Source organism: Trichomonas vaginalis, chromosome III, assembly GCF_026262505.1.
Source record: "Trichomonas vaginalis G3 chromosome III, whole genome shotgun sequence".
NCBI classification, from domain to species: Eukaryota; Parabasalia; order Trichomonadida; family Trichomonadidae; genus Trichomonas; species Trichomonas vaginalis.
In genome coordinates this window covers 19,339,097-19,356,369 of record NC_067205.1, presented here as the reverse complement: position 1 = coordinate 19,356,369, position 17,273 = coordinate 19,339,097, and the positions used below count along the sequence as shown (strand labels likewise).

The following is a 17,273-nucleotide window of genomic DNA, read 5'->3' as shown; positions in this document are numbered from 1 at the left end:
ACGGTCATCAAATGTTGCAAGACTCTGCTAGCCCTGTCTATAAGGGTTCTAGCGATGTTCGAGCAATACCACAATTTGTCAACCTCTCAAATTTCATACACGATGTTGACAGCAAAAAGGATAAGCAAAAACAGCTAAATGAAAAAGAAATTACGAAATTGCAAAACCTGACTGACGATTTATTAGGTGCAATCGATAAAAAGAACAGAAGTGAGATCATTCCATTACTAAAAAGAAGCTTTAGCATGATTTCTAATAATACTCCTATTGATAAAATGGTAAATGATGATAGTGATCAAATAATCTCGAATAACTCATCAAATTCTGTCGAAATTGCTGAGCCAGAACCGGTTTCTCTTCAAAAAAATCGATCAGATGATTCAAGTTACTGGAAAGAGCAAATCAAAAGAATACAAACAGAGTCAACCGAAACCATTGAGCAATTGAAGAAGAAAATGGCCCTAAAAGTCTTAAAAATCACTCAGCTTAAAGAAGAAGTTGATTATCTTCAAAATCAGTTAGCCGAAAAGGATCAAATCATTGGAAAACAAGAGAATAAGATTGCCAAACTCGAAGATCTATTTTACGACACTGATAAAAAAGTCCAAGAATTAAATAACATTGTAGAGCATCATAATGATGTTGAAAAGGACTTGGATGATAATATCAAAGAAATAGAGGAACTTAGAATGGAAAATGAAGAACTGAAAACTCAAAATCAAAAACTTATTAAATTTATCGATGAAATAGGAGAAGAATACTCTAAATATACACCACAAATGCAATCACTTTCAAGTCAAAAGGAACAACTCGCAAATTGTGTTTACAAATTGTTAAATTTAACACAAAAACTTCCAAATCCAACAAAACAAGCTCAGAATCAAACAAATTCAGATGATTTATCAAGTTTAGTTAATAAGATAAACTCGTCTGCTCAAAATGATGAAATTAAAACAATTAATTCCAAAGATATCTCAGAAATCAGAAAATTACAAGAAATGGTTGATGTTTTAATGCAGAGTAATAATGAAAATACTAAACCAGAGAGTATTGATGCATCAAAACAAAAGTTAGCTGATATTATTTACTCACAAATGAGATTCATCAACGATATCGCTAATAACAACAATCCAGAGTCAATAGTTATATCAACGGTACCAGAAGATCAACTCACAAACCTTGTAGAGTCTTCTTGTCGAAATGTTCAGAACTTTTTGAACGAAAACAATATAAAACTGACTCATGAATCATCACAATTCACTGATTTGGTTGATGTAGCAGGCGAAATTGCTATTTCTGATGATCTTGGCCAGTTAATTTACACAATGAAAAATAATATTATTGTTTCTGAAGAAGAAAGATTAACTTTCATACTTCAACTTGCTACTGCTAATAATCTTCTTAGAAGATATGCTCAAGAATCCCAGAAAATGCTAGAATTTTTAAGTAATCAAAACAAATCTCTTAAACAAAGCCAAACCAAACCAGAAAATGTTGCCAAACAAGATGCAAGTGTACAAATCAATCAAACTGTTGATAATAACAATGAAAAACTTCAAAATGTTTTGAAATTATTGCAACAATGCAAGAAGGCGCCTCAATCACGTGATGCTGCCAACATGATCAATAATGTTATATCTTATATCAGTGCAGACGCAGAATTACCTGATGATTCCGCTTATGTCAAAAAATTAGAAAATAAACTTCAAGTTCAGAAGGCGAAATACACTGATACATTGAAGAAATACAAGAATATCATCTTAGAATTGGAAAAGAAGCTTGATCAAGACATAGAAGACATGAAATCTCAAAAATCAGAAATTTCTTCTTTACAAAACCAAATTGAAGCTCTAAAACAAGAGAATTCTGCCAAAGATCAGTCCCATAAAGAAGAAATCGACTCGTTAAACAAGAAATTACTTCAAAAGAACAACGAAATGAAATCTCAAACAGATTCAATGAACAAAATGCAAGAAGATATGAAAAACGAAAGATTCAACCTCAAAAGAAACTATCTCAAGGCTCTAAATACAATTAAACAAGAAGTTCAAAGGATTAATCAAGAATTTGAAAATATTTCAGAGTTTTTACAGACAATATTCTCTATTTATCATAATAACATGAAGATAAACACTGTTTATATCCAGAAATCATATGATAATGTCATTCTTGCCCAAAATGAGGAAAAAGAAAATCTTATGAACGAAATTGAACAAAATAAGATCGAATCGAAGAATCTAAGTGATGAACTTGAAAGAGCAGTAACTCTTGCAGGTACTTCAGGTGAAAATGTTGCACAATTACAGCAGAAACTGCGAACAATTGAACAAAAACTAAAATTGACAGAAGAAAGACACAAAAGTGACATAATTTTAATGAAAAAACAATTTGAATTCCAATTATCTTCTAAGGATGTTTTGATTGCACAGAAGGAAGAGAAAGTCAAAGATGAATACAACAGACTTTTATTGGAATCTTATGCAAAAATTTGCCGCGGATTCAAAGAATTTTACGATGTAACAAAACCGATTTCGGAAGAAACAATTGAATACATTATAAAAAGTGTCAATGAAAAAATATCTCAATTGAATGAGATGAAACAAAAAACATTGAATGCTGAAGTTGAATTAGAAAAAATTAAGAAATGCTTACCATATCCAACTACAAATATTTCAGTAGAAATTACCAAAATGGCCGACCAAATAAAAGATTTACAAGAGAAATATAAAGTTGTTTTGAGCGAGAAAGAGAAAATTGGATATGATATAAAGATGTTACCCAAGTACAAAGAAGCATATTCTAATCTGAGAGATTGGGAAATTTGGGGAAAGAGAGTGATTTCCTCAATTCCTTATAATAAATTCGAATCTGGTTCTAATTCTGTTGAAATTAGAAACCAAATTGAAAAATATGTTAATTCTAGAGCTCATGAAAAGGTTTCTGGTCCTCCAGAAGCCCCAGCTCAACCTTTGTTTGCAAGATATTTATTAACTTAACTCTTTTATTATTAAAAGTTATTGTTTTATTAGAAATTAGACTATATTTATATGTGCATGATTCAATTAAACGAAATACATGTATTTCGATAAATATAAAATTTTTTTTTAAAGGTTGAATAACAAGCACTGTCGTTAAATGATATGCTTTATTGTGTGATATGTATCAATATTTTCTATTATCAATATATATTTTTAAAGAGGTGATCATTGAACGAAATCATTCAAAGATTAACTTATGTATTTTTAGTTAATATTTTGCGAAAATGAGGTACATGAGTACTATAATAAAGTGAAACTTGGCCATAAGCTTCATTAACAGACTTTGCAAAATTGAATTGATAAAACTAATTTAATTCGATCTGTTCTTAAGAATTTATAAGTCATAGAGGATTTTATTAATATCTTTCTGAATATATCTCATTTTTGACATATGACATCTGTGGCAATTCACAAAAAATCTTTATTTGGTCGAATAGCCTTTATAGCAGATATCTTCGAAATGCAATGGTGGATAAAACACATTTTAATCGAAGGAAATAATGAGCCATATTTGCTATTTTTGATATTCAAAATTGCCGATAGAAATTGTGAACATATTGTAAAATCCTTTGAATTCCACTTTTTTACTCTGATTCAAATTTGAAAGAATTTTTTATGTCTGAGCTCCGTGTGGATCTCGACGCAATCAAAGCCGCCAAGGAACGTATCGCTAAGCATGCATGAGAAAAACCATGCCAATTCATGCCAAATTTATCAAAAATAGCTGGCACAAATTTATATTTCAAGCTTGAAACCCTCCAAAGATGCCGTGCTTTCAAATTCAGAGGCGCTCTTTCTAAAATCAGTACATTACCAAAGGGATCTACCATTGTATGCGCCTCAGCTGGTCACCATTCTCAAGGATGTGCTTTAAGTGCTCAAATCTGCGGAATGAAGTGCATCGTATATATGCCACTTACTGCTCCTATTACAAAAGTCGACGCCACAAAGGGATATGGAGCCGAAGTCAGACAATTTGGCTTTTCATTTGACGAAGCCTTCAAGCAGATGCAAGAAGATCTCGCATCCAATCCAGATTGGATTTTTGTCCCACCATTCGATTCCGATGAGGTTATTGCTGGACAAGGTACAATTGGTCTTGAAATTTGCCAGCAGATACCAGATGTTGACACAGTCGTTGTAGCTGTCGGTGGTGGTGGCCTTGTCGCTGGTGTTGCTACAGCTGTCAAAGCTCTTCGTCCAAACGCAAGAGTTATCGCTGTCAACGCAGCTGTTCGTCCAGCAACATATTTGAAATACAAGAACCTCAAAGGTCAGCCAATAGATCCAAATTGCGACAAGAAATTCATCGGAAATCCACTTGCAGATGGAATTGCTGTTATTAATCCAGGAAAAGTTACATTCCCATACATCGAGAAATACGTAGATGACTTTGTTGTCGTTACAGAAGATGAAATATCACGGGCTATTGTCATGCTCGCAGAAAGATCGAAGATGATTTGCGAAGGTGCAGGAGCTGCTCCATGCGCTGCAGTACTCTTCAAGAAATTTGATTTCAAGCCAGATGAGAAGATTGTTTGCGTTCTTTCTGGTGGAAATATCGAATTACCTTTGTTGGCCAGATGCATTGACAGAGCGTTGTTCCTTACAGGCAGAAGAGTCAACTTCAACGTATCATTACCAGTTTCTAGTGGCCATTACATCAAGATGCTCGAAATTCTCAACCAATTCAAGTTCGAAGTTCTGGGAACATTCGCTCTTCCAAATGCAAACTGCTATGCAAACCATATAAGATACGTTGTTACCGTCGAAGTTCCTAATCCGGCCTTGCTGGAGGATGTCAAGACGAAATTCGAAGAAAATGGCTGGATTATCAACATAACTGAGACGCAGCCATCTGATGAATAAATCTTATTAATTATTTATTGATTTAATTGATAATTAATATAACATATCAAAGTTTGATCTAATTAATTCTATTTTGATTAGTTATATACTATCAAAGAAATTCATGTATAGAATTACATAGTCATGTAACAATAAGAGGAAATTCCGATTTTTATTGGATCACATAACTCGACAAGAAGTCAAAATTTTATTTTTGAAAAGTATTTGTCACCTATTTTGTTCACTAGTAAAAGATAAAAACATTTGAATATTTCAAAGGCAAACATGCGTGAAAAGCATATAGAATGTAACATAATTTGACTTGGCTAAAAAATTGACATGAAACCTTCAAAAAATGAAGTAAGATAAAAACAGCAATAGATAGCTATAATGTACAAGGTGCTATTAAATAAATATGCATATGATAGGACCCCACAGAAATTAAAATAAATATGGTTAGAGTCGATACGCTGAAGTTCTCTTCAAGATATACAATTTCAAACTAGACGAGCAGATTGTTTGCGTTCTTTCTGGCGCCAGATGCATTGACGGAGTTTTGTTCCTTACAGGTATAGATGTCAACATCAACGTATCATTACCTGTATCTAGTGGTCATTACATCAAGAAATCATATCATGTGACTGGATCAAAATGGATTTTGATTATAAAGATGTCAAAAAATAGATTTAACATGTGATTAAAATGTCTCAACGAACTGTAGATAATAGTATAAGATACAAATCTGAACCTGAAAATTGGGAATAGTTAATCAGGTGTGACCCCCTGACTTTTTTTAAATATATTAAAGGATAATTCAAATAGCATTTGGCGTCTTTATTATGAATCGATTGATCCTCCGTCTACAGTCATTACAGGTGAAAATCAACAAAAAGCCACTGCAACAGATAACAAATGCTTTGCATACATTTGCAAATTCGTCAATCTTAAAGATAGAGCAGTTAAATTCGAAAATACAAGTGATTACTCGATTTTACTTATTGAAAATATTTTTTCCCAAGGTCCAGGTACAGTATATATTAAAAATTCTAGTAATACTACCATTATTATTGATAAATTCTGTTCATTTGAAAGTCTAGCCCCTTCATATGGTCAATTCAGTTATTTTTCTGGCAAGATTAACAGTACAATCCTCCAGGGATCAATTTGTAATGGAGGAAATAGTTCAACGCGATGTATGATTTACCAATATCAAGACTTTGGATTTCTTTCAAATACAAACTTTTCTAACTGTATATCAAGTCAATGTCCAGGTTTTGGTTATGTTGAAAGTGAATCTACAGTTAATGTTTCATTTTGTAATTTTGAGAATTTAAAAGCAAAGGAAAATATTATTACTTCGTTTTACCAATGTCCAGGAATAATTGAACAATGTAATTATATAAATAATTCTCAAGATAAAGAAGAGTGGGGAATTGTTGTTGTCGTATTAGAGACACTTGATATTTTTGATTCAACTTTCCAAAACAATACACAGAATAATGAACGGAAATTATTTCAAGAAAAGGATGGGCAGATTACCCAGATTTTCCTTACTTTTACCACTCCCCATGTAATTTCTGGGGAAAACGATAATTCATTTTTTTTATGGATGAATAGATCGTTTTCCTAGAAAGGACCTCATATCTCTGGCTAAAAAGAGTGTCAGATCCTAAATAGGTTATTGATCTAGTGTACAAATCCAATAAAAAGCCTATTTTTTTGGCTTTTTTGGTGCTCATTTTTTCGAAGATCTACATGAATATGGGGAAACCATCGGATTTTTTTGGTTAACCCACATCTTCATGTAGTCTGGACTATCTTTCCTCGAAGGACCTCTTTACGGGTGTAAAAACTCATAAAGTTCTCAAAAGATTCATTCTCGATCTCCATGCTGAAAGAATTTACAATAAAAAAGAGATCTACGCATCAAACTACAGCCATAAATGAACTGAACCCCTAAAGCTCAGCTCTTAGTTTATCAAAAACGTCGAAATCCTTCTCATTGCAATCAAATCTTCTCAATAACTCATAAGAAAAATCGAATTTTGATTAAGCCGATGTTATAGGTATCACAAATACTACAAACTTGAGCAATATCGAAATTGCCAGCAAAAGTTTGAAATTGCATTGCTCATATTTGTTTTGTAAACTAAAAATCTGCTTATATTATTCATTAATTTTTTATATATTATTCATATACTTTAATAAAAACAATACTATTTCACCTTAAAAATGAATTTCATAAGTCAATATTATTTTTTTTGAAAATGTATCAATTTTCGATTAAAACAACATGAGAATAAAATTTACGCAAAATTATTTTAAAAAATGGTTTTAAAAATTTACAATTGATTAAGAATAAGATTGCAAGAAGTTTTGAAGTTTAATTTTAAGAAAAAAAATTCGGATATTATTCATGGATCTAAGTAATCTGATATTTGAGTATCGGCACTATGCATAAAACATATATTTATAGTTTTTGGATTTTTATAATTTTAAATATATTCAAATTTGGCAATCCAATAGATTTTTAAAAAATAGGTAAATAAAAATAGATTACATATGCAGCAGATTTAGAACATGAAACAAATCTTATAGTGATCCAAAAAAAAATTCATGATCCAAAAAAGAAAAATATTAGCTAAATGGGAATCAAACCTTGGCATAATGAATTATTATGTCAGATGTTTCCACTACACCGGCAGTTCGAAAAATACCCTTGGTAGTTCTATTTAATAGCTACTCCCAACGATAGGCGGTGTCCCCAGCTTTAGAGAGGTGGTAAAAGTAAGGAAAATCTGGGTATAATTCATCGATGTAGTATTGATTCCTATTCACAATCTGGAAATGTTGATACATCAGATAAAGGAGAATCTTCATTTAGGAATAATTTAAAGTTCATCAATTTAAGTCCTTGTGAAGGAAATTTAGATTTTGTGGTATTATTTGTATCAATAAATTGTTCAATGTGTCCATCCGTAAATTTTCTTTTTGGTAAATACTTTATTTATGTTCTGTTTATTAGTAAATGATAAAAATTAAGAATATATTAATCGGTTTCTAACACCCTCTCAAATTTCTTGTTTAAGGTTATATTTTCAACGTTAATTCACGCCTGTATTCCTCTTTTTGAGAGGATGTCAGAGAGTAAGTAAATTCACACTTAAGGGCGCACCCGTATGTACGTTTATTTGAGAGGAGGAGGATTACCCTCTCAATTTTGAGGGATTCGTTAGTTTATTTTCTCGATGAATATGCAATAAAATTTGATTTTTACCTTATCAATATACTTCATATAATATACACATGTTCATGTAAAAACTTTTTCCCAAAATCCTCATGAATTAAGGGATTTTTGAATTTTAAGAATTTTTTTCGAATTTTTTCGAAAAAAAAAATATTTTCAGAACAGCCTTAGCGGCTAAGATTTATGAACAATGTTAAGTATCAAAAAGAAAGGAGGTCTGATATAGACAACATATATCGTTGAAGGTTGAAAAAATCTCTAATATTTGAGCTCAAAATTTCAAATTTTAATTTTTTGAAAAAAGAGGAGGAGGATTATATTTTTGAAAGGGTGAAACATTATGAATATGTTAATTATATAATAATATGTATTATTATAAAAAAGAAAAAATAAAGCACGTTAAAAATTTTCTTTCTTGATTTTTTACAAAATCTACTTAGAATTATGCAAAATATGACTAAATAATTATAAATTTCAAGTTAAATTTTAATTTTGATAAATAATTTAAATTTCAAAATATCAAGTTCAGTTCGACTATGTATGTAGTAATTCCTCAATAAAGTGCCAAAACCCTATTAAAATATATGAACATTTTCAACATTTTAATGTTTTTATTTAAAAATTTGATGGAATATGAGCTTCAAACAATTATTATGTAAATAAAAATAATTAAATATATGTATTTATTCGTATTACAACCGTAGTAAGTCGATTCTTCCTTTCTTCTACTGAGGTTTGAATTTGATTTCGAATTGTAAAGAGATTCAAAGGGAAAATACTAGCGGATAAAAACTACCTCAATGAAAGGGTCATAATGGAGTCAAGTTGTATTTTTTGATATTTTTTGCTTTTCGAGCCTAAATAGGTAGCCAAGATAATGCCTAAAAATAAGGTTCTAAATTCTGAAGTTTACATGATCCTCTCGTGTGCACCCTTAAACTTTATTAAGACCAAACAACTTTGAAATTTTGGTGTGCTCATTGTTGTATGGGAATGGTTTATATCTAACGGTATCTGTTTACTTTTTTTTTTTTGATGACTTCTTTGTTTTTTCAACGAGCTGAAAAATCAGAAATTAATTCTTTATTTTGTGAGAGTTTCCTTGGTGAAACAGTTGTTTCAGATCTAGAAAGGGCTATTGCAGGAATCAATTTAAAATCAAAAGCAAAAGTTGTCATAAACTGCTCAACAGATGATATATTTTATGCTGTCAAATTCATTCCAAAAGAAATTTCTTCGAAAAACATTTCAAAATGTACAAAATTCGACATAAAATCTTCTTCAAAGAACGTTTCAATGATATTTAACATTAAAACTTCATTTTTCATTATTACCTCTAAAAGTAATATAACTTTATCACAAAGTTCCAACATTATCTCAAGGATTTCTTCTGCATTTGTTTCATTAGGCATCAAACTACCATTTTTCATTCAAATAGGAGCTAAAGAAAGTCACAAATATATCGGAAAAATGATTACAAAGCAGTTAATTTACAATTACGATAGTCATTCACTACAAAAAGAGTATAATCTAGCAACCAAGTCAAATATTGATTCTCTTCTTCAACCAGAAATATCAGAAAAGTCAAAAGATAATAATTCATATGAAAATTTCCAAATCAGCTCAAGATTTATTTTTAATTCCTTAAATAAAGACAAAGACTTAACAGCTATATTTGCATTTCCGAAATTACCATATTCTGAGTTCAAAGACTACAATGTTGCTCTTGCATCTAAAGCTTACGCTCAAATTAATTTCAAACCTCCGGATGCACAAGAATCTATGCTTAAAAAAGCAATTAAATATGCATCAAATCAAGCAACCCATTGGCCCACAACCGAAGTTAAATCAAATACCGCTAAAAACCTGTTTTCCAAGGTAATTCCATTAAATTGCGAGCGAAAACTCAAAGGAGCGGTTCCAGGAGGTATCCTAGAGCAAATTGCTCAAACAATGTATAACGAATCCTTCACAACCATGTGGTTATCTTTCATCCAGCTCCTTACAGAACACGTAAATCAAAAAAAGCCCATTGAAAATCCAAAAAGTGACAAAATGAATTCCCTCATGCAACAGAAATTAAATATGTTTAATTCTGCGCTATATAGTCACTCTTCAGGTCGTTCATGCTATCAATGCTCAGTTTGTGATGACGATCTCGAAAAATTAAAAATTGAAATTAAAAAATTAGCTGCAGTTTTACCGGAAACCACATATGAAAGGTTAGAAGAGATAGCCAATGCTATTATTGACTTCAGAGGAAAGAATGAATTCGCTACTTACGATGCATTTAAGCAATTCTTCAATTCTCAGTCTAAAAGAGACGAATCCAAAGAGATTTCGTTACTTTGGGACCAAATACCATCACATTTGACCGAATCCAAAGAAGGTTTGGATGTTTCTTTGACATGGTTCAAAACAATTTCGCCTGCAGAAGTTCATTTAGAGATGATTTTGATTTTGGTATCATCAGAACTGAGAAATCTCACAGGAGGTGCTGAAATGAAAGGCGCCTTTGCACAACAAGCACTTGCAAGAGCTGTTTCTAAAGCTACAACATTAGAAACGTTCGCGAGATTGCAAGCACCATTAGATTTCTTGAAAAGTGCTGATGACATAGCAAACATCATTTCTGAAGGAACTGTTGGTGTCGAGATGTTGAAGAATGCAATGAAACTGTTCCCAGGAGCAACAGATTTCATTGACGCATTGATGAGGAATGGTTTTGCTCAGGCAAATGGAGATGCAAGACAAAAATTGGCTGATGTTGTAAATGGAAAGAATGTAATTAAGTTCGAACAATCAATTTCTGTGACTGTTTCTGGTGAAAAGAAGGATAAGAAAGTGAGAGTGTTCATGGGAACTGAAAGAAAGAAAACTGTTATTGGAGTAACAAATGTTGAATCAAATCATTCTTTTTAAAAATATAAATTGTTAGTTTTAAATTAACATGTTTTAAAACATTCTGTTTCATTCTAATTACATCACTTATTTATAATAGAATCTTTTCGTTAAAAAATAAAAATTATATTAAAATGTATGATTAATAACATAAAATCATCATCAAATAACTTTATTCACGTTCACATAAGAAAGCTTGTAAGCGATATTTGGAAATTCAAATAATTTTATGATGTGAAGAGTTTGAATTGTCCGCTAAATAAAAATTAAATATTAGTTCATGCTTGTTAGGGTCGAAATTGGAAATGGTTGGACAAACATATATGTATAGTATGATTTTATGCATATGGTGTAAGGAAATCTTATTTGTTCAAATGTTGATCAAAATTTGGTTGATTCAAAGCGATTATATTACTTGTAAAGATGATAATATTTAGACTAATTTCTTGAAATTTTTGTTAAATTATTTCTACCGAAATTTATTGTTAGTTTTAAAAGGATTTTAATGTGAAATTAGAATTGTTATATAAAATGAAAATGTCCTGTCGACATTGTGAAACGATCTTTCTCTCTGAATTTCCAAAACTTTCAAAATTTGATAAGAGGACAATAAATTTTCCGCACGTTCTTAAAAGTTTCAAGCCGTAATTTTTGCTTTATATGCTCTATATTAGTTAACAAAAACTAAAATTCTTGACACTCCTTTCAAAACTTTCCAATTTTTTGAAAACATAATTTTCCTCAGTTTAAACCGGAGAATATAATAATATGAACAAAATTAAACAAAATTTTTTCAAATAGGACAATCATCACTCTGTATTTAGTATGCAAACGCTTTTGAGATTCTATCGTTTGAAAAACCCACAAGTCCACTTCACGTTTGCCCTATTTCTGAGGGAACTGAAATTGACTTCACATTTACTTCTCATGGCTGAAGAAGACGTTCAGACACTCGTTATCGATAACGGCTCTGGTATGTGCAAGGCTGGCTTCTCTGGTGATGAAGCCCCACGCTCTGTTTTCCCATCCGTTGTCGGCCGTCCAAAGTACAAACAACAATTAGTTGGTGGCAACGCCAAGGATGTTTTCGTTGGTGATGAAGCTTGCTCCAAGGCTGGTGTCCTCATCCTCAAGTACCCAATTGAACACGGTATCGTTAACAACTGGGATGATATGGAAAAGATCTGGCACCACACATTCTACAACGAACTTCGTGTTGACCCAACAGAGCACCCAGTTCTTCTTACAGAAGCCCCACTCAACCCAAAGGCTAACCGTGAGAAAATGATCTCCCTCATGTTCGACACATTCAACGTCCCATCCTTCTATGTCGGCATCCAGGCTGTTCTTTCCCTCTACTCCTCTGGCCGTACAACAGGTATCGTTTTCGATGCTGGTGATGGTGTTTCCCACACAGTTCCAATTTACGAAGGCTACTCCCTTCCACACGCCATCATGAGACTTAACCTCGCTGGCCGTGATCTCACAGCCTGGATGGTCAAGCTTCTCACAGAGCGTGGCAATGCTTTCAACACAACAGCCGAAAAGGAAATTGTTCGTGACATCAAGGAGAAGCTTTGCTATGTCGCCCTCGACTTCGATGCTGAAATGGAGAAGGCCGCTACAGACTCCTCCATCAACGTCAACTACACACTTCCAGATGGCAACGTCATCACAATCGGCAATGAGCGCTTCCGCTGCCCAGAAATGCTCTTCAAGCCATACTTCGATGGTATGGAATACGATGGTATCGACAAGACACTCTTCGACTCCATCATGAAGTGCGATATCGATGTTCGTAAGGATCTCTACGCTAACATCGTTCTTTCTGGTGGCACAACAATGTTCAGTGGCATCGCCGAACGTCTTGACAAGGAAATCACCGCTCTTGCTCCACCAACAATGAAGGTCAAGATCGTCGCTCCAGAAGAGCGTAAGTACGCCGTTTGGGTCGGTGGCTCCATCCTTGCTTCCCTCGCTACATTCCCACAGATGGTTATCACCAAGGAGGAATACGACGAGGCTGGCCCATCCATCGTCCACCGCAAGTGCTTCTAAACTATATTTTATTAGCTTCCCAGTTAACAAATTTTATCAGTTTTTTAAATATTTTTCAATATTTTGAAATTAATCACATTCTCAACTGGCCAATTACTATTTACTAATCATTATTTCATCCAACTCATTATGATTTTAACTAATATGGCTGCCGTTGTCTAAATTAAAATTCATTAATTTTTATTAATCTCCTTTAATGTGATTTTCCATATGAATTTGATTAAACCAAATGTTACATAAGTCATTCCAAAATAGTCAATAACCATCTTTTATGTTCTTATTGAATTATTTTTTCATATTTATAAAGAATTGTGTTTTTTACAAGATTGCCCTTCATATAACTAGCTAGTTTTTAGTTTCATCTGGTGATATGTTGTAAAAAAGAAGTTTAAATTTGAAAAATAGATAAAAGATTTTTATGAAACAAAAAACAATCTATAACATGAGAATTTCTCTCTGAAGGTCTTCGAATGCTGTGACGTATTTCTCCTTTGGTAAGAAAAGTGGTTTTGTTCCGCACATTGGACATCTATCAACGCCATTTAAGCATTTTCTATGTAAGTAATGACCACACGTTGTTACGCACGAGCCAAGGTCAACAGGACGGCCGCATCTGGCGCATCTTGGTTTTAATTCAACTTCGGCTTTTGTAATATCTTTGACAGTCAGTTTAAACAGAGATTCACTAACCTGTAAACCATTTTCGTACATCAGCTTTTGCGAGTAAACAATAACTCTGTAGATATCTCTTGGCAAAAGATATATATCGACAACTGAAAGGATGATACCCATACTAACTTTGCCAAAATAGCAGGCATTTAAGTTCAGAAAATGGATAATAATCAGGGCAAACGCTTTGATATCGAATGGAGTGTTCGGAGTATAAACAAAATGCGTGAAAAGAATAGCTGGTATGATAATTACGTATCTTTTGATTTCAAAGTAAAAGGTTGACGAATCTAAACGGTGTGGACGATAATTAACTTGCGATTGAGACAAAATCATGAGGAGTAATGATTTGATAAGTATTAGAGGTGGTTTGTTTGTTGATATACTATGAATTATTGTAACAATAATACCTGCATTTATTAATTTTGCTTTTGTGCGAGTAAAGTAATATATTAATAAGCCGAATGGGATCATGGCAATCCTTCTGTTTTGTTCATCTTCCAAAAACGTAAGGAGCATCCCTAAAAGATCAAAGATGGCCATTTTTTAATTTTTTTTTTCTAAATTTGTTTGACAAAAATGTTTTTCATCTGTTTTTTCTTCATTGAAGCAATTTCACTTGAAATTTCTAAGGAAGATATACGTAAATCAAGATATGAAAGTAGATATCCTGATTCAAATCAATATTTCAATGGTTATTACAAAGATTTTACTTCGAAAACGAATATGCATGATAGAACATCAAGTGAAATCCGACAAATCACAGACATTTCTAACTATATAATCCACACAACACAAGAGTTTCAATTTCCAAAAGATATCACATTTTCAAAACTGCATGGAACATATTATTTCATTCACGACGCTTCAAAAGCCCAAATCAATTCAATTCAAAGCAACTCCAATGTGATTTCAGTTGAAAAAGCTTCACAAATCCGTTTTGATACAAGATTTGAAGCCGGATTCATGGAAAATGGGAATTTAGATTTAACATATAAAAATGGCTACTTATGGTCATTACGTTCGACAAACCTTACAGGAAAAGGTGAAATTATTGCTTTGGCAGATTCAGGAATCGATTATAGGCATCCAATGCTCAATGACTCATCACGACAATTAATTAATAACACTCTTGACCTCAATCAACGAAAAATCGTTTATTATGATTCATGGAAAGATTTTTATGACTATATCCCAGGCCACGGCACACATACAGCAGGTATTATAGCAGGGAAATCAGAATGCGGTAATATTTTACCTCTTTACGATGGTATTGCACCTGAATCAAAATTATATTTCCTAGATATGGCCAAAGGTGACAATAAAATGCTTTTTGACGACTTTGATAAAGATAAATTTGTTCAGTCGTTGAAAGATCTCAATATTGGCATCAGTTCGAACAGTTGGGGTTCAAATGAAATAGATTACACATCTACAATGACAGATATCTATGACAACCTCGCATATAATAACCCAGACATTTTATTTGTTTTTGCAGCCGGAAACAGCGAAAAATCATGGACAATTGACAGTCCTTCTTCAGGAAAAAACATTTTTTGTGTTGGAGCAACTGATGGAACTCCAGGTCAAATGATGGGAGAAGCATCAACACCACAGATCGAAATATCAGGTACAAAGATTGATTTGTTGCAATCTTCTTGGTCAACAAATTTATTTAATCAATTAAATAAGGAAGAACCATTATTTAATGTTGCAAAGCCTGTTTATGTTACATCTAATGATAATACATGTGATTCTATCAAACAAATCCTTGAAAATGAACAAACAAAAATATTAATTTTGAAATCATTACCAGATTGCAACAAAATGAGTAAAACAGTACTTGCAACATTATCTGATGATGATTTCCAGTTAATTTCTCAATCTTCATCTGCAAATTTCACAATGAAATTAAGTGATTTTTCATATGAAAAAGCAAATTTTGCAAGTGCTGGTCCAGCATATTCAGGAATCTTGAAACCAGACATATCAGCACCAGGCGTCATCACAGGTGCTCTTTCATATGGAAATTCAGAAACAGCAGAAAGAAAATGTGATTTTTCAAGTCTTTCACAGTTCACAGGAACATCAGAGTCAACACCAATTATTTCAGGATTTTCAAGTCTTTTACGTGAACATTTTCGATCAAAAGGAGTTACTCCTTCATCTTCTTTACTTAAATCATTAATTATTTCATCAACAAAATCAAATAAAAGAGATTTAAATACAGGTTTTGGAATTCCACGATTAGATTGTGCAATTAAATCATCATATTCAGATCGTGTTTTAATCAAAGGAAATCAACATTTATATTGTGAATTTTCTAGTCAAACAGGAGACATATCAGCATCAATTTCATGGTTAGATCCATTGTTATCACGTGATATTGCTTATCCATTACTTGCAGATTTATCTATTTTCATTGAATCACCAACAGGAAAAGTTTATCAAGAAGAATTCGGAAATTCCATTTTGACAACAAACAAAAAGATCAGTGTTACAAGTGAAACTTATGAAGGTACATGGAAACTTCATGTTATCAGTTCTCGTTTCGAAGGTAATGTTTCATTTTCATGTTCTATTTCTAATTACATGTCAGAAAAACTTGAATTTGCTGAAGAAACCGAAAAATGTTTATCCGATTGTTCATGCAACAAAGGTATCTGTGAATGTCCATCAGATAAGACAGATCATCTTTGTTCAACAAATTCAAGAGATATTTCTAATTCAGGTGCATTTGTTGGTCAAGGCAAATATGTTTTTCGTGCACGAGTTCCTAATATTGACAAACCACGAATTGATGTTTCATTCAAAGGATATTCTAATGTTTATCTTATCAAAGGTATTTCTAATCAACCAAGTGACAGTTTCACATCACTTTTATTCCGAAACAAAGAGACAAATCTTTCTAACTATGAAGTATTAGAACCAGGAACAAACATCACAATCATTGTTCGAAGTTTTAGTTCAGGTTCATTCAGAATTTCATTTATCAGTTCTTCATATATTCCATCAACACCTCCTCCTACAGAATTCGTCTATCCAACATCAACACCAGAAATTCCTCCTATCAGAACTCCTTTTCCTTCTAAATTCGAATCTCCTTCAAATACATATCACAACAGCAACATCACATCAAATCAAAACACTAAATGGATTCTTCCAACATCCATTACTATCTGTTCATTGATTGGCATCATCATGATTGTTTTCATTATTTTTGTTGTTTTCAAACTTCGCAAATCCCACAAACATGAAGATTTCAGCACATCTGGTCAATTATCAGCACCTATTTTATAGGTTTAATATCCACCTACATTAACTACTATTGTAAATAATAAACTGTTCTTATTTGAAACTATATCCTAAAAAATATTGAATTCACCTATGTTACATGCAATGTGTTTTTTCACTTATTACCGCTCTCAAATTTTATCATTTACTATTAAAAATGGATCAAAAATACATGACTTACTTTACTTCGAGTTAGCTTAATTATCACTTATCTTGGC

At 32.3% G+C, this 17,273-nt stretch overlaps 6 protein-coding genes across 6 annotated transcripts, besides 1 other annotated feature; 5 read left to right on the top strand and 1 right to left on the bottom strand.

The window, feature by feature from the left end:
• Nucleotides 1-11: 11 nt before the first annotated feature.
• Nucleotides 12-2,996, top strand: TVAGG3_0730140 (A-type inclusion protein-related family; the record flags this gene model as incomplete). Its single annotated transcript, XM_001311203.1, has 1 exon — nt 12-2,996. One exon carries the CDS (start codon nt 12-14, stop codon nt 2,994-2,996), a length of 2,985 nt encoding a protein of 994 aa, XP_001311204.1.
• Nucleotides 2,997-3,612: 616 nt separating this feature from the next.
• TVAGG3_0730130 (serine racemase family) lies at nt 3,613-7,184 on the top strand (the record flags this gene model as incomplete). The annotated part of the gene is made up of 1 exon (XM_001311202.1): nt 3,741-4,907. The coding sequence occupies one exon, from the start codon at nt 3,741-3,743 to the stop codon at nt 4,905-4,907; it is 1,167 nt and encodes a 388-aa protein (XP_001311203.1).
• Nucleotides 7,185-8,053: 869 nt separating this feature from the next.
• Nucleotides 8,054-9,067: a mobile genetic element.
• Nucleotides 9,068-9,168: 101 nt separating this feature from the next.
• TVAGG3_0730110 (uncharacterized protein) lies at nt 9,169-11,055 on the top strand (the record flags this gene model as incomplete). The annotated part of the gene is made up of 1 exon (XM_001311201.1): nt 9,169-11,055. The coding sequence occupies one exon, from the start codon at nt 9,169-9,171 to the stop codon at nt 11,053-11,055; it is 1,887 nt and encodes a 628-aa protein (XP_001311202.1).
• An 889-nt stretch (nt 11,056-11,944) lies between these two features.
• TVAGG3_0730100 (actin) lies at nt 11,945-13,123 on the top strand (the record flags this gene model as incomplete). Its single annotated transcript, XM_001311200.2, has 1 exon — nt 11,962-13,092. The coding sequence occupies one exon, from the start codon at nt 11,962-11,964 to the stop codon at nt 13,090-13,092; it is 1,131 nt and encodes a 376-aa protein (XP_001311201.1).
• A 377-nt stretch (nt 13,124-13,500) lies between these two features.
• Nucleotides 13,501-14,304, bottom strand: TVAGG3_0730090 (RING/U-box family; the record flags this gene model as incomplete). The annotated part of the gene is made up of 1 exon (XM_001311199.1): nt 13,528-14,304. One exon carries the CDS (start codon nt 14,302-14,304, stop codon nt 13,528-13,530), a length of 777 nt encoding a protein of 258 aa, XP_001311200.1.
• A 31-nt stretch (nt 14,305-14,335) lies between these two features.
• On the top strand, nt 14,336-17,146 carry TVAGG3_0730080 (Clan SB, family S8, subtilisin-like serine peptidase; the record flags this gene model as incomplete). The annotated part of the gene is made up of 1 exon (XM_001311198.1): nt 14,488-17,061. The coding sequence occupies one exon, from the start codon at nt 14,488-14,490 to the stop codon at nt 17,059-17,061; it is 2,574 nt and encodes an 857-aa protein (XP_001311199.1).
• Between the last annotated feature and the right edge of the window lie 127 nt (nt 17,147-17,273).